Here is a 23377-nt window from a genome sequence, read left to right as displayed (position 1 = left end):
ATCAATTATTTTAAAAAAACAGAAAGGAGGAATTAAAAAGAAGAAAAATCTAGAAGGCAAAGTTCACGTAAAAAAGATAACTAAAAGGAGTAATTCCCAAATATTTTTTCCAACAAGGTGTGTACTCTGAGGCATCTGAGGTTTTAAAGAGTACACAAAGTATCCTTTAATAAAAACACAAATAAAAATTTTAATTTAGAGGTGGCACTTGTAGGCACAAAATTTTACAAACATAGAATTGGTATCAGAGTAGGGCTGTTGTATTCCCATGATTCTGGACCACTGGCCATACCTTCTTTATGTTTGTCTCTGGGGATACAAGAAACTTCCTATACCTATCACATGAATGTTCTAAGGATAATAACGCCAATGCCTCTGTACATCTTCCTTCCCTCATTGACAGGTACAGAGAAGCACACTTACATTTTCTTTTGATACAAACAAAAGCAGAGAAAACCAAGTGTATCCTCAATATTTTGTTTCATGAAACCTAGTCCTATGCAGAATAACAAAGGCTCCCAAATGACTGTGAGACCACCAGAGGAAGAGGAAATGTTCTTGTCAGCCCTGATATAAAAAGATACATGTTCCTAAAGTTTCCTGGTAGAAATATATCATACTATATCCTGGGATGCTTTTGCCCATTAAAATGTCCTAATATTCGAAATAGAAATTTGCCTAATTCTAGTTATGTTTGAAATTTTATCCATTTGAAATACTAATAGATTAATAAAATTTGAAAATTTGAAAACACTCTGGATTATGTTTAAAGTCCCAACTCCCTCTTCAAACCAAAGAGGGGACTAGGATCCAGTCACTAAGTGACACATCCATCTTTATCAAGCCAGCTCCTACTTAAATCTCTTTTATCTCAAGTCAAATAAAATTATAGTTAGAACTATTCAGAAATGTGCTCTGAACTTCTGATCTCTTAGATGAGGAAAACAAGATGATGCTCCTATTACTGTACCATGGATAATTTTAGTTCCTCAATTCATAAAATAATGGGCGATACAAAGGGTCACTGTATATCTATTAGTATTTAAACAGAAAAAAAAAAAAGAAAGGCAATAAACTGAATGGTGGCAATGAGGAGTCTAAGACACAAGGATCTGGTTAACAGGAGCTAAGGAGCACAGAACTGGGAACAGGTAGGCAAGGACCTCCTATAGAAAGCACATAGCCTTCTTCAAGTAAGATCAACGACTCCTTTAAATTTGAGCAGCAATGAGAAGCAATGAGACTCACCTTAAAGACTTCCATCTATCTTTCTCTATATGATTTTCAGGTCCTTCACTCTCATATGAAGCCAAGTAGAGAGCTACAATCAACCAAAAGTAAGTGTATTAACATTCAAGCCTCCTCTCTCAACACATTATCTACCAACATCCACACTCTTGTTTAACTTGAGCCAAATCCTACAGCAAAACTATACACTTTATATCATATTACAGCTGAGAAGCATCATGATTGGCTACCCTGACAAAAACCCCAAGGGCTTCTAGGCCAAAAATGCACTTTAATTCACAGAGATAATTTATGAGGCCAAAAAAGCTTACAAATGCAAGCCACATGGCACTGTCATATACTCAGATTAACCTTCTATACAAAGAAGTTGGGGAATCTTTTCCTGGTAGCCTTGGTTTTTAAAAACTCTTCAAAGGTAAAAACCCAGGTTGTTTAGGCCAATTTTTCATCCTTTTAATATTTTTTCTTTTATTTTTGAATCAGAAAATCTTCATCCAAAGATTTCAAAGATGGTTATTCAAGTAAAACAATCAAGTCTTATCTAAGAATAGGTAGATATCATTAATATTAAGGATTTAAATTCATTGGTAAATGGAAAATGAAATTGGGAACTGTGAAGAGCCCTTCATTTTTGATCTGTTCAGGAAATAGGATGTAGGCAAACATTTGGATTAGGATAAAACTAACAAGCATAAATTTCTAATTCCAATAATTAAAACATATTAGCATAGGTTTACGTTTAAAGTCCATTATGCTTAATCTTTCACAGGCAATCTAAAATTTTCTTCAGTCATTACCAGGAACACTATCAATTTACCAAGAATATTGTTAGGTGCTATTGATTCCTCTATTAGAATATAACGAAAAAGGAATAAATCAAGCCTTTCATAAACTCTCTATCCTGGTGAATTTTTCTGTACATATTCAATCACTATTTCTGCCTCAAATTCACCATTTTATAACACATCAAGACTTTCTACTACTTTTTTAAACAGGGGGTAGCAGTAAACTTTTTTTTTTTAAGATTTTATTTATTTATTTCTCTCCCCTTCCCCTCCCACCCCGGTTGTCTGTTCTCTGTGTCTATTTTGCTGTGTGTTCTTTCTTTGTCCACTTCTGTTGTTGTCAGCAGCACAGGAATCTGTGTTTCTTTTTGTTTTGTCAGCTCTCCATGTGGGTGGCACCATTCCTGGGCAGGCTCACTTTCTTTCGTGCTGGGTGGCTCTCCTTAGGGGCGCACTCCTTGCGCTGTGGGCTCCCCTACGCAGGGACACCCCTGCGTGGCAGGGCACTCCTTGCATGCATCAGCACTGCACATGGGCCAGCTCCACATGGGTCAAGGAGGCCCAGGGTTTGAACCGCGGACCTCCCACGTGGTAGACGGATGCCCTAACCACTGGGCCAAGTCCGCCGCCAGAAAACTTTTTTTTTTTAAATTACCTTGAATATCAACATACCATGAAACACCATTTTCTCTATTAAAGTAAGCTCAAATAAGAGAGGAAAAAAATCCTTCAATAACTTTCCATTTGTGCCCAAAGCTCTGCAGAGCTGATATAATCTTTAAATCCAGTTTATGGGTGAATTTTACGTTGAGTGTATAAGATAAATATTTTCTGGATAAATTGTAAGGTTTTCTGTCCAACAGAAGCCTTGAGATGGAAGAGGTCAGAGGCAGTCCTCACACTATATGAAGAACCAGGTGCCAGCCATTTATAGTCTAATTTCCCAATTACAGGGCTTGGGGATGCTAGTAGCAGGTACACCTGAATGGCCAACTCACCATCTTCACTGAAGACTGGTACCGTGAGCAGATACTGTAAGATCTTCCGGTCCCTCTCAAATGGACATTCAACTTGTTTCCAGGTCATGAATTCGCTAACTTGTTTGGCCAGTTCCCAAAATTTCTGGAAAAGAATACAAGAAAATAATTTAGAGGGAGTGTCAAAAATTATGAGCTTGGAAGAACCAATTCCATTTAACATGCTTCCCTCTGGTTTCTAATCTTACATAATTCTCTTAATTCAATAAAAATTTATTTATAGGTTATAAGTAAAAATTAACTCAAATTCCTCTAAATAATAATAATGATGCAGCTTATCTATTCTATTTGGTATCATTAATATCTTATAAAATAGAAGACAAGGGAAAAACTCAGTTCTCAAACTTCAGAATTAGAGTGAGCTGGAGCTGCTGCCCCTCCCAGTGCTTTGAACTTTGCATCCTACCTTATCATACTTACCTCAAAATTAACATGGCCATTTGGAAGCCGGTTGGCACAGCCTTCATTGAGGAAATAAATATCTTTGATTAAGAGACTGAAGAATGGTATCACAATCTAGAGGGGAAAAAAAAGTTCTGGTTTGTTTGGGCAAATAAACATTTAGCCACTCATGAAACAATACAAGAGATTAATGAACAACATTAACTCTGGAATTCAGTGAAGGGCTGCAAAATTAATATACAGTGTTTTATTTCCCTCACACATCAGCAATTTCCTCCCTCAAATAATTTTGCTTAAGATGCAGATACTATTAATAACTGAAACACACACAGGGCACGTGGGCTTGAAGGTGGAGTCTCCTAAAGTTTTTTTTTTTTAATTTTTCACAGTGCAATAGTATACAATAAAACCTGAAAGTTTAAACTATAATGAAAGAAAAAAATATCTAAAATAACTCTTGGGGAACAGATGTGGCTCAAGCAGTTGAGTGCCTGCTTCCCAAATGGGAGCTCCTGGGTTTGGTCCCAGGTACCTCCTAAAAATAAAACAAACAAACAAAAAACAACAATGAGCAAAAAAACAAAAAACAACTCGGGGAGCCAATGTAGTTCAGTGGTCGCGCATCAGCTTCCCACATACCAGGTCCTGGTTCAATTCCCAGCCCCAGTACCTCAAAACAAAACAAAACAAAACAAAACATCTTTATTTTTCACTTAGCAATCCACTGGTTACAGCAAAATGTTAATAGACTACCTCTGCAAGTACCAATATTTTAAGATACATGACCTAGCTACCTGCTTGAATCTGTACTGCTATACCCTTAAGATTTATACAATGAAGATGAACTTTTTAAAATAGACGAGCAATTAACTTTACTACTGAGGCCATTGCTCAAGATAACGTGAGAGCTAAGGGTTTTAGGCAACAGATGTAGCAAACTTCCTATTGAGTAAACCTGGCGTTCCTGTTCATATCAAGGAACAAGTTAGCACCTGTTGTGTGGGAAATCACCTTCTTTAGATGTACCTTTCACAATGTATTGTGACATGTGCTCCAAGTGAAGGAGGAATATAAATGTGTAAATTAAAATTAATGAACTTTCTTTAGCAATACTTTCCTGCCTCACATCTTTGGTCTGATGAGGTGGTATTTAAGTAAACAACCTAAAATAATAAGTGCTAAGAAAGCACTCTAAATCCTAGCTCCTAATAAACAAAGCTCAGATAGAGTCATTTCTACTTTCTATTAAATGCCAACATGTCTTTAAAGATTCTAAATTTGCTACAATGCAAATAATGTACTAAAGATAAATTATGGGTCGATTTTGCTTCGCCAAGATCAGGATTTTGAAGATTTCCTAAGCTTATGATTCATGTGATACTAAGTGAATGGGAAGTTTGGAAAACAAACTTTCTGGCTAACACACAAAAATATTAAATGTCAATTCATTTCTGCAAAGAATTTCAGATTTTCTCTAAAGTCATTTAAACAAGTTTTGATTATTTTTATTTCATTCATCTCTGAAAATAAGGGAAGAATCTTCAAGTTTGACTGCCCACTTGAATATACTTGCAGTCATCTGCTGTTGACTGTGGACATCTCTAAAGATGAATTAATAAAGATCCCCTCATCTCATCTACTTTGGCTTTCTCCTTCAAAGTGAATGGATATTTCTCTATTATTTTATAACTAAACAGTTTTAGTAACAATGATAAAAGTGCTCCTGAACTCCTTGCCTCTTTGAAAGACTGCTAGTGAATGGCAAGTGTTGGGCTTTGCAATCTGTCAGATATCAGTTGCCTCTGCAATTTACTGGTGGTATAAGCCAGAAGCTGGCAAACTGCAGTGCATGGGTCAATTCTGGCCCATGGCCTTGTTTTTGTACAGCCTACAAGCTAAGAATGGTTTTAACATTTTAAATGGCTAGAAAAAATAATTGAAAGAATAATATTTTGTGATGTATGAAAAGTATATGAAATGCAAATTACAGTGATCATAGAGCTTTATGAGAACACAACCGCACTCACTTGTTTACATATTGTCTATGTATGCTTTTGTGCTACTACATCAGATTTGAGTAGTTGAAATGAAGACCATGTGGCCCAGAAATACTCAGAAAACTTAGTTTTCTCACCTTAAAATGGGAACAGTAGTAACTACCTCATTGAGTTATGGTGAGAATTAAATTAAATAATACAGCTTTGACCTCAAATAAGCACTCTCAAAATGTGACCGGGCCCTATTCAAGGGGACAGATATCACTGATGCACTGTAATTAAGGGAACATCATCATAATCAGCCCCAAGGAATTAGAATAAAACTACAATCAAGATGCAATATTTGAACAGCTTTTAAGCAAGAGCTTAATTTCTGTGTTCTATTTTGCAGTGCTGGGCTGAGAGATTTAGGAAGTGCTGAGCATTGCTATCTCATATTGATATTTAAGCTTTTCATAAACTGTGTTATGTGCTTCTATTGGGCTTATAAACTCTGGGCGGCTCTAACTTATGGGATTTTTGCATTCATGGGTAAGATACTGGACGGTTGATTGTCTGGATTACTCTTCCAAGGAAATAGACATGTAAACAATCTCACTTAAGATACTGCATTTACTGCCCATGTCCAAGAAAGAACTCTCACAGGCCTCTTCAACTACTCATACTCATGGGCAATTCTCCTTAGATCATAACCCCTATAGACAAATCTAACATCATAAAAATCAGGAGATTAGACGGACTCTGGATTTCCATGAACTAAGGGGGTATGTGTCAGTTACCAGTAGAAGAGAGTAAAAACTTAGTTTCTAGAAGTTTTTGCTAATGATATCTTTAGTGGGAGAACTTCTCAAGTATTAATGTTTTCCAATTTCCTCTCAAAATATTCTTAATTCAGAGGTGCACCAACTATATCTTAAAGGTATTATCAGTTCCACACTTAGAAATGAATGTTCATGAGTTGGAACATGTTCATAGTAACAGGATGCAAAAGGATTTAAAACCAAATCATCATGTGAAGAATGGCTGAAGACCTGGAGACACAAGTCCTCAGAAAAAAGAGCAATAGAAGGATACTCTAAGGGATCCTATGAGGAAGGAAAATTTGATTTGTTCTAAGATAGTGTACCTCAATGAGATGTGCTGCTTCGACCATAGCAGTCTGTTTTCAAAGAATATCAAAGATTCTACTACTCTGTTACACTGCCAGGAATATTTTAAAATAGGAAATTACTTTGGAATACAGAGTTTCCCCATGCCTCAAAAAAAGGGGGGAGGAATCCCAATTTTCTTAAAGATTGATTTTGTCCAGAAATGCTTCATTCTTGGCCTTTGAGATCAATTTAAAAAAAGAAATAGTATATATTTTTAAATGGTGGTTATTTCATTCATTTCAATGAACTACAGTGTATAATTCAAATGCTCACACAGAAACAAGTTAAAAAAATAAAACTAAAACAGAATTTATTTAATGATGTAAAGGGTAAACACTTTGGGCTTTTGTTTGAAAAAACCGTTAGTTTTCCACAAGTACAATATCCAGGGAACTCTTTTTTTGTATGGCCTCCAATGCATCTTCACACTCTAGGGTGCTGGGAGCCTCTCATCCATGTGCTGATTTTCTGAGGCTTAAAAAACCTCAGCTAGGATATCTGCTCAGTCTAGTCACAGGAGCAGTGAGATCTGACAAGTAATATTTCAAAACTTGTAAACTGTTGGGTTATAGTGAGCTGGTTATTTAGGCTTCATCTCCTCTGGCTTTGTAAATTTCTTTATATATAGGGAAAAAGTTAATGTATTTACAATATTCCTCAAAAGTTATCAGAGCTGATCTTCCAGACTTTGTTAGGAATTAATTTAGCATTTTTAAAGGATGGAATTTGTTTTTGCATTTATTTTATTTTGATTTTTTAATACGGCATGCTTTATGAATTTGCATATCACCCTCACCTAGGGGTCATGCTTATCTTCTCTGTATCATTTCGATTTTTATATCTGTACTGCTGAAGCAAGCACTGTGTGTTTTTACTTTAGATTTTTATTAGATAATTAACGATAAAGTTTTTTGCAGGGGGTGTGATTGAGATACCTTGAAATGTTACCCTCATTATTTAAAAATTTGTTGATTCAGTCTAGGTTAAAAGAGGGACAGAATCTAAACATATAATAGAGTCTATCAAACAACCTTCCTTTAGCCTATTACCATAATTTATTTACTTCCTAAATAACCTGATCTTTAAATGTCATAAAATTTATACTTCCTCCACAGGAGACGGAACACAGAAATGTGCCAATAAAGGATCCTCATAGCCAAGGGCATGGTAGATCCAAGATGGTATTAAATTATTTAAGGGTGATGTGGTGGTTTGAGGCCTTTGTGTACACCAGAACATCATGTCCTTAGAGATAATCCATTCCTGTGTGTAAACCTATCATAGGTAGGACAGTTTGAAGACATTTCTTCAGTTAAGGGCCTCTGATTAGATTGCATGACCCAGGGTGGGTCTTAATTCTCTCACTGGAGTCCTTTATAATAGTGGACTAAAAAGCCACAGATAGAGAAAAAAGCTGCAGAGACAGCGAGGAACACAGAATCAGAGAGTGAAGGCCCAGGGAGCCAGAAGTTGAAATCAATAGAGCACAGAAACTGAGAGGAAGCCACTTTAGCCAGAAGCTGAAAGTAACAAGGCCTGGAGGAGGGGAGAGATGAGCAGATGCTGCCTGTGCCTGACTCTCTCAGCTGTAATTCTGATGATGCCTTGATTTGGACACTTTCAAGGCCTCAGAAGTGTAAGCTTATAAGTCAAAAGCTAACCCATTTCTGGTTTATTGCTTTGGCAGCTTTTAGCAAACTAAAACAGGTGGGGTAGACAGAGTAAGGATCATTAATTTCTCAGACATCATCCTTGTACTTTTTCTGCCACCCACATATCCAATTAGTGGCAGCAAGCAACTAACCTACTTTCTGAAAATAAATGACTTAACTATGGGAGGTAAGTTAATTCTTTTAAGAGAAAAGGTTTCATCAAATCAGGTACCTTGTGCAAAGCTTAAATGTCTATTAATATTTTTCATTAAGACAATTACTCTCTAATGCTATTAGTCATCATAACATATGACTTAATTACTGCTTGAAACACAACTAAAACACTCTATAAAATCATCGTTTAAATAATGCAATGATAGCACAGAAACACACATTTGCAAAGTTCTACACAAAATGACCATTCCCTTTACACAGTGCTTTTGTACTTCTTTGTACTACTTTGCTTTTGTATTTCTCCCCTATGTGGAAAGTAGTACATTTCTACAGTGAACTAACAGTATACCAAATGTTGATCTTAGATCTGAACAGGAAAAAGCAGCTCTGCAGCAGCCTACATTGCCTTTCAGTGCAAAGCATGTCTATTCTACCTAATACTACTTTAAGTGCCTACCTTCTCTCTGCTACTATGAGCAGTTAAAGACCTTTGTGCTGCCCCACGAAGAGCTGTTCGGTAATTATAGAAATTGCTGGAAGGGTCCATCTGATGCTACAGACAAAAAGACAGGAGAAAATTAACTATTTACTTCTTACCTGCAGGAAGTTCATATGATCACATTTATAACGGAAGATGCATTAAAATTCAAAATTAGTTAGGAAACTCATTTGGAATATGATTTCTCTCTCTCATACATACATATGCATGAAACACTTTAAAACGTATTTTTTTTTTTCTTTCCTGAGGATTAGTTTATTTTTACAGGCTGATATCAGCTTCATTAATGTTAAACCTAGACCAAATTCCTTCCAGGCTAACTGCCGAGATTAGATCTAAAACTGATAATAAACACTAGCACTAGAAACATTTACTGGCTTCATTTAAAGACCAGTGGTCTAGTTTATGGTTAGCCATGTACAATGATCCAACACTCTGGAGTGAACTTCATCTTTGCATTTTGTAGCAAATCATTCACAGATAATTAAAGCATACTATCTTGAAACAGGAAACGAAATTTATGAGAAAATTCAAATAAAGCGGCCCAGAACACATCAAATAGTAATTCCTAATTTGAGGGAAAACTTGGGAAAGAACCCTTTCTTATCATCTCCAAAGAGAATAGATTCAAAGCACCAACACACCAAGGTAATACTGAGATGGATGTGGTTTAAGTGGAAAGACTTGTACAATTCTTACTGCCCTCAGAATTATACTGGAAAGACTTTTTCACAGGTTGGCTAAATTTTTTGAAAAGGTATTGAGTGAACATTTCTCTGGAATGGGAGAACATGTCCCTAGGGACCCAGTAGATAAATGAAGCTAATAGGCCCATGAGGAAGTAAAATTCTTCATTTTTCAGGACACAAATTCTATCCCAGCATGCAATGTAATATAAACAGCAAGTCATCATTTATCCAAGTGCTGACCACAATTTGTCTATCCATTCACCTGTAATTGAGCATTTGGGTTGTTTCCAGTTTGGGGATAGTATGAATAAAGCTGTTTCTATATATTTTCACAGAAGTCTTTCATACAAATGGAGGTTTCTCCAAAATGGAACCCTCTATCTATAAAATAACAGTCTAAAACCTGATTTATTTCCTTCTTCTCCAATTGTAAACCATCTTTTCATTCTCAGGTCTGCAAAGATAAATGGCCTGTTTCTTCTGTAGTATTATCTGATCAAAAAGGAAGATTACATAAAGAAATTCCACTTTCCAGGTATAAAACATTGCTTAACAGCAAAACATCAGTTTCACTCACCTCAAGAATATCGAACTTTGCAGTCTTCACTTTGGCCCAAGTTTTTTTTAGTCGAGAGACAGGGCTCATATTCATGCCGGCTTGCCATTTGAAGTGGAAGGGAGAGAAGGAAAGTTACAATAAAGAAATAAGAATAGCCATTCTAACTTATATGCCTAAAAAGTGCTTATTAAATGCAAGAGTTCTACAAATCAATAGTAAGTTATAAACTCTTGCAAATTTTTCTTGTAAATTTTCCCTAAGCCTGCAAGTAACATAACTGCTACCATCCACTTTGAGCAGGGGTTGGCAAGCTTTTTCTGTATAGGACTGGATGGTAAACATTTTAGGCTTTGTGGGCCATGTAGTCTGTTGCAACTACTCAATACTGCCACTGAAGTGCAAAAGCAAGCATGGCAATGTTCCAATAAAACTTTACGGGCACTGAAATTTGAATTCATATTATGTTCACATGTTATGAAATACTATTCTCCTTTGGGTTGATTTTTTCAATCTCTAAAAACATGAAAACCATTCTTAGCTCACTGGCGCTAGAAAGACCAGTGGTGAGCTGAATCTGACCCATGGTTTGTAATTTGCCAACCCCTGAACAAGAGCTTAACGTGTCATTGAGTGCTTTGCATATATTATCTCACATATCATCTCAGCATCCCTACAGTAAGCTTAAATTCCATGGGTAATACATTTCCCCAAGGTCATCTAGTTAACAAGTAGCAGAGATGGTAGCTCATATTGATCTGACTCAGAAGTCACATTCTGACATGCCACGCTGCCTCCTGAATGGTGCTTCCACAGCTACTTGGAAAAACATTAATCAGTAAGATGGGAAGTGTCTCTAGAATTTACAGAGGCTGTTTGGACAAATACCTCACTTAGCAGCTTTTATAGATAAAAAGTCCAGATGATCATAAACAGATCGAAAGTATTCTATTTATTCTTGCATACTTAAAAAAATTACACATACTTGCACAAATGTGGCTATTTAAAGCATTTGGAATGTTTTGAAATAATTGAAGATTAAAAAGTATAGTTTTCATTAACAAAACTACACTACTTTGCAAATTTTCAGTGGATACATTTATAAGACCTGTATAAAGGACGTGTCCTCCTGAAAATACTCACAGATGATCGCCATCAAGGAATTAAAGTTGCCAATGTTAAAACACTCCCTTGCCACATCAATGAAATACTCAATTATTCTTGCTCGGTGCTTCTTCTTCACAGGCTGTGTAGAAAAAGATAAGAGAAAGCAGTTATCCAACATGTAGGTCCAACAGCTGTAAAATAAGTATGGAAAAGAAGAGTATTGAGAATTAAGAGACAGAGAAAATTCATTTTCTCACCATGCAAATTTCTGTAGCGACCAAGTAACTGAGGCGATTAAACCATTCTACATAAGCTTCTAAGTTGCGTGTTTTCTTCCGTTCACCATAGCAACTCTACGGAGAAAACAATGTAAGCAGATGAGTTGGAGAAAAAAACTAGGCTATAATTTTGTTAGATCTGGGTCTTAATTCTCAGTCTACAGATCAGGAAAGCTTCCTAGGACAGGAACAAAAAAAAGAGAAAGCCATTAACACTACTATTTCTCATTATATAAGTATCAAAATTTCTTAGTATAGTCCAGTGAAACCCCTGAGGTCTAGAAATGCACTCTGATGCATCCCTGAAGATGCCCTTCCTTCCCGCGAAACTAAGTTACTCTGAATGGGATTTCTGTATCCTCAGAAGCATAATTCAAATGAGCCCGGGTTAAAGGATACTGCTAGTATTCACACACAATCTTGCCTGATCGATGGGCTTAAAAAACCAAGTGCTGTCACACAGCAAGGTATATAGTAAGAGTGCAGGGGGCTAGAAAATGTTCTCCTAAAATTACATCCTAGGCCAAATCTGTTTATCATCATATAGCAAAAAACTTAGTTTCTTCTGTGGTAGATAAATGGAAGGCTACACTATCATGGTCTTTAGTAGGGACACATTGTTCAAAAACAAAAGGGGCTAACATCATCCTGGAGTCCAAGGCCAGGCTTGAACAGGTTAATTAACCCCTCTTTCCTTCCTTTCAAATCAAAAGAAAACAAAAACCCACTAGCCTTCACTTACAGACTGTATTCTTCACTTCCTGCACTGAGGGAAACTAGTCTAAGGCCGGAAAACAGCTGTTGCCCCTATTCCCAGATTGGGGCTTTCACCAGTGGGTGATGTCGTCTTTGCCTAATAGTTCAAAAGCTGCTAGAGGTCACTGTAAAAAAGGATTTCTACTGCGTGGCCACTGTTATTGCAGACCATGACCAGTATTCTTTTCCTCATGAGGGGGCTTCACCCTAGTAATAAGCCTGTCATGAAGAATTCATTTTTCAAATAAGAGGCAAAGCACTAAAGACCCTTGTTCAGCAAGCTGGATGCCCATCCTCTTTACTGCCCGTGTTATTGTTGAATCATGAGCAGAACATTGTCTCATATTTTTTTTTCTGACTTAATCTACTAAAACTATTATGCATTTATCTCCTACATCCATCAGTATAAATGCTAGCATCTACTTTAAAAAGGCTTATTAAACTTCCCAATAAGGAGGAAGAAGAGGCTAAAAGTTGGTGATGGGGCAAGACTATTTAAAGGCCCTTATAATATGTTCAAGAAGAATCAATATGCCTCAGACATGGGTAATTTAAACAACAACAACAAATACCTCTTCTGTTTTCAAAACCAAAATCAGTTTCGACTTCTGTCTCTTGTGCCCACTATCACAAGTAAGAAATTCCATTTCCAGGTGCAGGGCTGACCACCGGGTGCACTGATGGACTTTACCTTGTCATTGTCCAAAGGGTCCTTCTGAACAAATGCCTGAACAAATTCTTCCGGTCCAATGTAATTGAGCCTCTCCTGAAACAGAAATCCAGCCGGTCAACAATGTTAAAGAGAATGAGAAGAAATGGAAAGTCAACAATCTCTTTACATTTCTGGCACCATCCTCATTTTTTATGCAGTTTGTGAACTAAGCCTTTAACCCTTAATAACTTTCAAAAAAGGTTTGAACAAAGGCAATTTCTGCTGTGGTCAAACACAGTGAAAACTGAATGAGTTAGAGCGGTTAGACGAGGAGAAACAAAAACCTCTTTGTTCTTCAGGACATTTCTGTAGTATTGCTTAATATTTGTTTTAAAGTAGATTCTCAGAATATCAAAAGTTTTCATATTCAAATGTTTAAACCAAACAGGTTCCAACTGTTTTGCACATTATTTGCCATTTGGATAATTCTAACCTCACCCAGTCTCCTTACTGCTGTAAAATGCCTCATCTGTTTGCCAAAGCAAATCAATCTGTGACTGTAAAGGGTGAGGGTGATAAGAGCCTTACCAGCTCTATGTGAGTCAGCTGCTGGGCCAACGTGTAAGGGTCACTGCAGACAGTAATGATATCCCTTTGTATAGACTGTGGCTTGTTCTTAAGAACCGTGAGCCGATCTGTGGACGTTGCGCTGATTTTTGCCAGGACTTCCTCGTACTGGCTAAGCGCAGCAAGTTTGCGGATCAGACACTGGATCATCTGCTGGACATTCTTCCGGTATGTCTGCCAGGGTATAAGCAAAAATTTTAATGTATGCCAGTTTTCACAACTATGGAAACACAGACAGAGACTATATCATAAACTCTTTACCTTGATCCTTGATGTAAGAGAATTACCTTGGTTCAGGGCAGTTATGGGAGGATTCCACCTAGCTCTGCATTTAAGAGACTTACCAGGTGTCTCTTCAGACCTGTAAAGTTTAGTTCTTTTCTCTGGCTATTTGTTCTTGAGGATACAATTCAGTTTGGGCTGGGAAAACACTAGTTTCAGTTAGCTACTGAGGGAATTCAGTGTAATGAGAACCTCATACAACTAAATGTTCTCTGGACCCATAGTGGAATGTGTGCCAGTTTACATTTGGTGGGTTAAAAGATATCAGTTTTGAGTCAGAGCATCCTTTTCCTAACACTTTCTCTTTAGGGCCACTTTCTGGATTTCCTATCATTCTCAATCTCATTAGACTAGAACATCTTATTGATAGTTGGTGTCATACCAGTTGCAGCTATCTGAGAGAAATATACCAGTACTTTCTACTCACCCTCCCCGACACCACCCAAACTCCCACATGTAACATGGGTTACCATAAAAAGGCAGCGGATATTCATATTTTTTTTGGCATCTGGCTTCATTTGGCCCATCTCCATTTCTTTTGATTTTATGAGTCAGTACTAATATTCATGACCAAACTCTTCCACATGGCAATTCTCCCAGTAATGCTACTACCAGCTGCCACTTTGTTTGCTCCTTCATTATGCTTCAGCCACAACATTTAAGAGAAATTGGTTTAACACACAATACATGCATTATGGATAAAAGTCAACCTCTTGTCTTTTAAAATATTTCTTAAGTCAAAGAAATGACACCATAACCAAATAACAACAAATCTTTCTAGGTAAATCATGATACCCATTTCAGACAGAGGAGAGAAGACTGATCCGATGACAACATGGTTCTTAAGTAAACAGCTCGATTGGAGGACAGTCCCAGTGAATTTACAGATGCAGAAAGTCCCTATTTCACGCTTCAGTCCCTAATCAGCTCTTTAAAAAGTAAATTATCTGACATTAATGGCATCTTATCGAAAAATATAAAGGACATTTTTTACAGAGGTAATTTAGATTACTAGAGCATATCACTGTGGTAGTTTGGAGCTTTGTACCCCAGAAAAAAAAAACCATGTAAACATGTTGTTAAACTTAATTCATTCCTGTGGGTATGAACCCACTGTAAGCAGGATCCTTTGATGAGGCTACTTAAGTTAAGGTATGGCCCACCTCCATCAGGTCAGGTCTTAATCCTATTACTGGTGTCCTTTATGAGCAGAATGAAATTCAAATAAATAGCGAATAAAGCCACAGGGAGCAAGAAGCCGAATCTCAACAGAACAGGGAAGAAAAAGGAGAAACCAGGAGACTGTCATGTGCATTGCCATGTGACAGAGGAACCCAGGACGAAGGATCACTGGCAGGCAGTCCGAGAATACTTTCGGAACATTTTTTCCAGGAGAAAAATCGCCTTGATGACACCTTGATTTGGAATTTTTCCTAGCTTCAAAACTTGAGCCAATAAATCCCCATTGTTTAAACCAACCCATTGCACTGGTATTTGCTTCAGCAGTCAGCCAAGGAAACTAAAACAATCACCAAAACTCAAATGAATAGATATTTGCATACATGAGCCAAGAAGAAATGTAACCACATCCAGAAATTGCTATTTCTCATATAGTCATATCAAAAAAAAAAAAAAAATCCAGAAATTGCTATTTCTCAAATAGTTGTATCAAAAAAAAAAAAAAAAAGCATATTCTTTTCTTTTCTTCTTCTCTACTTATTGAGTTTCTATTCCACTAAGTTCCTTAAACTGGTCCATTAGATGTTGACATTTATTTTTTCTCTACAAAGACCACTCTATCCTACTGAATGGACTTGGAGAGAGTAAACTACAACATACACTATAATCTGTACTGTGTAGCAGTGCTCCAAAATGTACTCATCAAATACAATGAATGTATCACACTAATGAAAGAATTTGCTGATGTGGGAGGAGTGGGGGGTATGGGAAGGGGGTATATGGGAACCTCTTATATATTTTGTTGTTGTTGTTGTTGTGGAGCATTTGTTACAAATATGAGATAATATCATCAGACTATTATCACCCTAACTGTAGTCTGTAGTATACATTTTGTATATTTTTCCATTCCCCTTTTGTGTGAGCTATGTATCTTTAAAAAAAAAAAGATAAAAAAGGAAAAAAAATAAAATCAGTAATGAAATACCTAAGTGTTTAAAAAGTTGAATCATTGAAAAATCTGTCACACAGCATTAAAGTTAGCAGTTTAGAAGATGCTATTTGGTAATGTGCTTGTCATTCCAGGAAAATGTCTCTTTCTTTGGAATTCTAAGCTGTTCAGAGCCTAAAGGCTTTTTAAAATCCCTCTTCCCTATTCCTTGCACTCTTCTACTTTCATAACCTTGAGTTACATTAAGAAATCTATGAATTTAAATGTCTTCTTCAGTGCCCATTCCCAAATGTCATAATACATGATTACATGAGTTAGATACTAGTTCTAAAAATTATGCAAATATTTCCCAGTGCATTACTCATAATAGTTAATTAAACACTTTCTTGGAGTTAGAGCATGTAATATCCAGAGTAGAAAATACATTTTATGAAGCTGAGGTTTCAGCTATTAAAGTGTTTATTAAAGCAACCCACAACTGTCTAAATAAATAAATAAATAAGAATGTGGTGATACACAGGTAAAGTACAACTAATAAGTACAACTAATGTAACTTATGGCCAACAGTTAACAATAATATTGTAATATTTTTGTAACAATGGCAAAGAAGATATTATATCGGTCAATAGCGGGGGTTTAAGAGATATGAATTTTTCCCTTTGGAGTAATGAAGATGTTCGAAAATGGACTGAGGTGATGGCAACAAACTGTGATGAAAATGAGAGCCACTGAGTGAACACTTTGAACGGACTGAGCAAAACATGGGGCTGTATAACATAGGGAATCCAGCGGTGAAGACGGACTGAGGTTAACAGGACAAATACGAGAACATTCTCTCATGAACTATAACAAACATATAATACTAGTACAGGATGTTAGTAATAGGATGGGTTGGGAAAAATATACCAAATATAAGATATGGACTATAGTTAGTATTAATATTTTGACAATGTGCTTTCATAATTTGTAACAAGTGTTTTACAACAATGCAAAATGGTGGTGGGAGAGGAGCGTACGGAGCCCTGTATTATGTTACGTATGGTTGATTTATAAGTTCACAACTTTTACTATACACTTATTGGTTATGTATGTTATGTACGAGTGATATACTTCAATAAAATTTTTTTAAATGAGAATTCATTACCACATCACCTCAGGTCACCATCTGGAGATACCAACTGAGAAAACGTGCACAAAATGGGCTGGCTTAAAGGGGACAGACTGCAACCTGGGTGTCTCCCAGATACTTCTAATTTCTTTGGTCTGGGGTGTGGCTTGGGTAGCGGGATGGAAATGTATCCCAGGTGATTCGAATATGCAGCCAAGTCTGAGCATCAGTGCTCCACAAACTGGCATATCTGGAGAAAGATTTTCATCCTGTACTTCAAAAATGCTATTTTTAGGGAAGAGCCAGACAAAGGTACTCTCAAGGATTCAACTCTGTTAGTGAGCAAAAAGCAGCAGTAAAACATAAGGGGAAAATGTACATAATAGAGTATTGCAGAAAAGCTATTCAAATAACAAAGAAATCGTGTGTGTGTGTGTGTTACAGTTACAGAGGGAGAGAAAAGGAAAGAGAGACATGGTGGAGGAATGAACGGATGAGAATGAATGTATGCATATATCTTAAAGTTTCCTGCTGCCATTTGATTCCATTAGAGAACCCAGGCTTCCTGTTGTCAAGCATGATTCCTCACTGCATCATGAATTACTAAATATGTACTTATTCTTTTTTATAACTTCAAATGCCAGTGACAATAATTACCTGGCAAATAAAGATAGAAGTTCTTATTATAAAGACCAGCCCCTTAAGGAAGAGAAAATTGCATTCTACCCACTATAGTCATTTGTCATGTAATTCAATCATTAGTTTCATTTCATGTTTCTTGCAGGCAAGTCCTAATAAACCACTTCATTTTGGGCAAAACCCCAGGGGGGAAACATATTAAGCCAAATTATGTGGAAGTGCTTTAGCAAATTCCGAAGAGCCTGACGAAATTATATAGAAAACACACCTGGATTTACTGACTGCCAAAAAAGATCCCCAAAATCGCAGACAAGAAGCAACATGTTGTACCCCAAGCCTGCACTTCTTCCAGTGTAGGGAGAACATTATTTTCTATTCCAGTAATTGATTATTTCATTTGTTCATTCACTCATTCAAACATTACTGTCTATTAAATGCAAGGCACTAAGTTAGCAGTTAGGAGTTCTATGGTGAGCAAAGAGGGCAGAGCACAGAGTCCAATGGGAGGAAACAAACAACAGCAAGTAAGAAATTAATAACCACAGAGTGCTATGAAGGGAACAGAATAGGAGTGATGAAAGCAAATAATGGGGGTGGGCTTGAGGTGGTGAGGGAGAGGCACTTAAGCACATAACAGATTTGGAGACTGCTGAGTAAAGAACTGGGCAAAGAGCATCCATCACGCAATTTCAGAGCTGAAAGGGACATTAACACAAGGCAGTTACCTCTGTGATTTAAAGGGATAAGGAAATCAGGGGCCTTGCCAAGGCACACTGAGCTCACGCAGCTGCAGAGTATGGACTTTCACTATAAAACCCTTCTGCTCAGGACAGGTGATAGCTCTCTACTCAAACCCCAATTTATTCAATTGTTGCAGGATTTTCAAGGATTAAATGTTATTAACATAGGAGTGCTGATAAGAAGTCAGGGTCAGAGACTGCTGGGCCCTGTGCTTAGTTCTACCCCACTCTTGAAAGAGACCAGACCCTTCTGACCAACACAGATAGAAATGACCTCCCTCTTTGCCTCCCATGATAAGAAGATCCAAAGCCATCCATTTGGAAATTTCAAAATACTAATTTTTATCTTAAAAAGCAAACATTTTTAACGCATTTCTTTCGGAAAGACTCAAGTCACAATTTCTATCTTTCAAAGGCCATCAGAGGAAAGGTCAGCTGACCCACATATAAAGTTAAGTAAGTAAAAACAACTTAACTGAAATGAAGCATGGACTGTCTGACTCAAGGTCTTAGCCTTCCTAGAAAAGGCCTTTATAGTGCCACTAATATTTTGAGCAGCTTGTCATAAACCAAGGTCACTGAGCCAGGATTGACCCTGCCAAGCAACCCAGCAGCTAAGTCCTCTAATACAAGATTTACTGCAAAACTGCACTGTGATCCTTAACTTTTGCCTTTGTGAGGGATCTACCAATTCATGCCTGGCTTGAAACTGTCACAGGCAAACAGGTAGAATGATGTAAAAAGTCATAACTTGCAAAATAACTCAGGAAAATACTCATTCAGTCTTGCAGAAATGATGGTTGCCTCGGGCACCAGGGTTCAAAATATTCTAAGAGAACAATAAAAGGATTTTCATGATCTAGAACATAATGCAGGGCAGCCTTTTACAGGCACTAATTTTATATAATTTTTATCTGAAATTTTTTTAAGTTGGGGAAAAGGGCATTAAAATGTATTCACAAGAAGTACACAGAATAGAGCAATAGGGTGTCTCGTTACAGATCTTCACAGCACACCCCTGAAAAATTGAGTCCTCAAGGAAGATTATTCATATTGGGAAAAAAGCATTTTTTAAGAGCAATGAAACGAGACATCACTGCAACTGCCAAATGTTTCATTGATCTTTTCCTATGTGAAAATGTTGTATCTGTGCCTAAGTAACTTGTTCCCAGGAGCTCACTAGCAACAGAAAAACTACAAAGACATCCCCGCCAGACAAGCCTCAACAGAGAATATCAGCCCTCCAGGCCTACTTCAAAGAGGATAACCTTGAATTTGTTGCAGCTAGTTAGCTCTTATCGAAGGCTCAGCTGAGGGATGTGATATTTATGGAAGATTATCCAAGAGACTTGCTTTCCATCTCCATGTAATCTAGGTGCTAGCCACAAATCAACTTCTGGCACCAGAGGCTTGGATCATTTTTTCTGTCCACCTTACTCCTGCCCCCCCACCCCCACTGAAAGAATCACCTTTGCTAAATTATATATTTATCTTATGGCATCATTTTATACTTTCATCAAGGGACATTTTTTTGTAGTCATTATAAAGAGCAGTTTCCATGATGTGATTCTATATCCCTTGTACAAACTCCCTCATAAGCATCTTTAAAAATAAATAAATTTCATTTAATTTAATGCACTGAAGAATTAGTATGCATTTTCTTTTCTGACAGTGAGAATTGTATTACCAAGTGTGCTTCCCTTTTGCAAAGCGCTTAGACTGGATTCAGAGCAGTGTCCTCTACTGGCCTTCAAGACATTATATTTAATTTCTCCCTTCCATGGCAGATTATCTATTTCCATTTATGATTTATTAATGTTATTTATATCTATTAATAGAAATGTTATTTGCTTTGTATCCATTAAGGTTTATATCTATTGATATGCTATTTATTATCCAGCTAGCTGTGTCAAAACTTTTTGAAGGAAGAAAGGTATTATAAGCAAAGTGAAATCAAAACACACATACAACTCAAATCTTGTGCATGAATTGACAGGCACATACCCCCAACTTAATCACCTATAAATCTAGATCAGATCCTTTTGAACTGGCATCTGACATACCAAACAGACCAATATGCTATGTAGAAGACTTTCCCAAAGGCAAAACAGAGAGTAAACACTGGAGATTCTGATGCACAATTCAGCACCACTTCCTAAGGCTATCCCTGGAAATTCAAGTGGCTGTGCTAAATTCAGGGTACTAACCTCTTCGCCATTGGTTATTCGGTGAGCCAGGTCTTTTAAGTTTCTCATCATTCTTTCATCCCGAAAGTCATAAGGAAATGTTTCCGTCCATTCTGTCAGGAGTTGAAGGATTTTAGGTGCAATTTTTCTTATCTGGTTCTTGGGAGAAAAAGCAAATCTAGTTCAGTGGTATCTGCAATGAAGACCTCACATGTAAGAAACAATTACAAACAGCATCACTGATAAATTCTGTGCAAAGCCTTTGGGGCTGATGAAGAACTTCCTCCTCCCTACACCTTCCATGCCAATACCAAGCACCACCACTTTAGGGCATTCGAGGGGTCCTTTGTGCTATTAGATTTGTACTATGTTGTTTATACATTTCTAATTCCTTATGTACAGCCCTGAGACCATTTATGCACCTTAGCTTGGGGATATGCTAGGATCACTTAAGGAAATCAACGTCACAAAATTTAAGCCAGAGGTTGCCAAAGTTAACAGAAAAAGTTATAAAGTTCAGAATGTATCATTACCTTATCGCTGCTGGGATCACTTAGTCTCTGGTGTTCAACACATAAGTGGCAAACTTTGGCCATTAGCTCATAGGGATGCATAAATAACCGAGAACTGAGTAGGAAGGTAAAGATGTACGTCCTCTGTGGCAAGAGAAAAAGTCACCATGGTTACATTCTCATTGAAATGAGTACTACTTCTTTTCTACCTATTATTTACATCTTATTTCATTTCTCAACTACATAACTATTAGAGAGATCGTGATAAAGTCCTCTTGATCAAAGTTATACTGTAGTTTCAAAAGTGATGCCTACTAGTAGCAAAACAAACAAAACAATGTAAAATGGATTTCTTCTTCACCCTTCTATGTATATTTTCCTTTAACCCTTGCTAAAATAACTAAAGTACAAGATAAGTTTAGTGAAATTATTCAGAGTATATTTTCACATCATTCTCAGGAAGCAGGACACATAACTCACTCTAATAAAGTAGAATGGAATTCAGCTCAGAGATGAATCCAGTGGGAAAAAAAAACAAAAAACACCTCACATTCAGCTAGAATTCTCCAGTGCATCCAGGGTGAGATGCTGGAGTGTTTATATCCGAGCAATTCAAAGGCAGGCTTTCAAGTAATTTATTTGTTTGCTCAAAGGTTCAGCAATTTGATAAGCAAAATATAACACTATATAATTTTCTTTAACCACTTTGTCTCCCAAGAAGCCAGTAACGAAGTAGTGCCTGTTTGTTAGAATAGTTTCAGTCTCCCTATGAAAAGAGAAATTCCATGTTTGTTTTGTTTTTGTTTTTTCCTTAGGCATCTTTAGTAGTTTATAAAAACTTACAGGGCCCAACAAGGAATTCCTTTCATTTTTGATTATAAGTTTTCCCTGTGTGACAACTTATTTGAAAATGCTATGTGACAAATCACACACAGAGGTCTAGACAACTTAGTAAGAAGCATCATCGTCAATTACAGAGGCAAATACAAACTACCCTTTGCACACCAAAGTCATTATTACATTTATCAAAACATTAAATGCAATGTCTATATATTTTCATGAAATCTTTATCAACAACAAGCTAGTTAGTAAATCTCATGTACTACTAAGCTCAACTCCGAACGGTTAACTGTGGCACAAGTAAAGGGAAAAAAAAAGATCACTTGCCCCAGAGACAGAAATCCTGTGTTTGATTGCTGATGCTAGGAGTGAGCTAATGTGCAAATTACTCAACACTTTGAATTTCAGTTTTCTCCTCTCTAATCTCATGGACTTCCTATAAAGATTGAGAAAATGTATAAAAAACTCCTTAGATAGGAAAGTACTATCAATATAAATATAGGTTATCAAGGAAAAACATAAGCAAAAGTCACCTGATGCTCAATCTATAAATGACGGTACATTGAGTAAAAATCCTGTTCTCTCTTTCATGTACTTTTCCTGACTAACTTCACTTTTCTCAGCATAGTGATGGTATTGTGGAAAAAAGTCATTAAATATTCTGGGAGCATTTCTATTTAAATATGTTCTCTGGCATTTTTATTTAAAGACCAAGGTATATGCATGCATCAAATGTACAGCTATTCTATTTAGATGATATCTGACCGCCTGCAATGTGGTACGTGGCCTGAAAAGTAATTGATATGTAGAAAACACCCAAATCTGATCCAAGCCCAGGCTCAATCGGATCTCAAGGCACTCAATCTAGATTGGGAGATAATACCTTCAACATAATCAATATGCAATTTCTTATTAGAAAAATTCTTAGAAACCACAGCATCTGTGGTCCCTGCCTAGTGTATTATAATTTCTACTCGATAGCAAGGATGTGTTTTAGAGGAATATGAACACCTACATCCGGATAGTAATCCACATTAGGTACTAAGTGCTGGATGAGTGCTTCCAGAGACCCAGAGAGGAGGTTGTTGTCATGGTAATACAACCCTCCACAGCTGTCCTCTGCAGACTGATAGAGGTTTCGGTTGTAACCACTGCTGTCAAACATTGCTGAAAAGGGAGGAGTCTGAGGCATGCTTTCCTAAAAGAAATAAAAAAGGAAAAAACATAGTGTCAGCAATATTCAGGATAAGCTTAACAGGGACTAAATCTTAGTAATGAGGGAATGGGGAATTGAAAAAACAGTGTAGGTTCTGATACAATATCAGGCCCATC

General features: G+C 36.9%; 1 protein-coding gene and 1 non-coding gene across 7 annotated transcripts in view; both read right to left on the bottom strand.

Moving 5' to 3' along the window:
* Positions 1-23377, bottom strand: part of RASGEF1B (RasGEF domain family member 1B) — a 595268-nt gene that overhangs the window by 3412 nt on the left and 568479 nt on the right. For all 6 annotated transcript variants that reach the window (XM_071215864.1, XM_071215856.1, XM_058296515.2 and 3 more), the window contains 12 exons: positions 23061-23243; positions 21227-21349; positions 20715-20852; positions 13572-13784; positions 13023-13097; positions 11555-11650; positions 11334-11436; positions 10212-10291; positions 8904-8999; positions 3491-3586; positions 3032-3155; positions 1249-1321 (listed from right to left, as the gene is read on the bottom strand). In XM_071215864.1, the coding sequence (XP_071071965.1) occupies positions 1249-1321; positions 3032-3155; positions 3491-3586; positions 8904-8999; positions 10212-10291; positions 11334-11436; positions 11555-11650; positions 13023-13097; positions 13572-13784; positions 20715-20852; positions 21227-21349; positions 23061-23237 (1394 nt within the window). In that variant the 5' untranslated portion in view covers positions 23238-23243. The remainder of the gene's footprint in view (positions 1-1248; positions 1322-3031; positions 3156-3490; positions 3587-8903; positions 9000-10211; positions 10292-11333; positions 11437-11554; positions 11651-13022; positions 13098-13571; positions 13785-20714; positions 20853-21226; positions 21350-23060; positions 23244-23377) is intronic.
* LOC111767164 (U6 spliceosomal RNA) lies at positions 7376-7482 on the bottom strand. The gene has a single exon (XR_002799055.1). It is a non-coding gene; the product is annotated as a U6 spliceosomal RNA (small nuclear RNA).

This window comes from Dasypus novemcinctus, chromosome 1, assembly GCF_030445035.2.
Source record: "Dasypus novemcinctus isolate mDasNov1 chromosome 1, mDasNov1.1.hap2, whole genome shotgun sequence".
NCBI lineage: Eukaryota > Metazoa > Chordata > Mammalia > Cingulata > Dasypodidae > Dasypus > Dasypus novemcinctus.
This window is presented reverse-complemented; position numbering and strand designations above follow the sequence as displayed.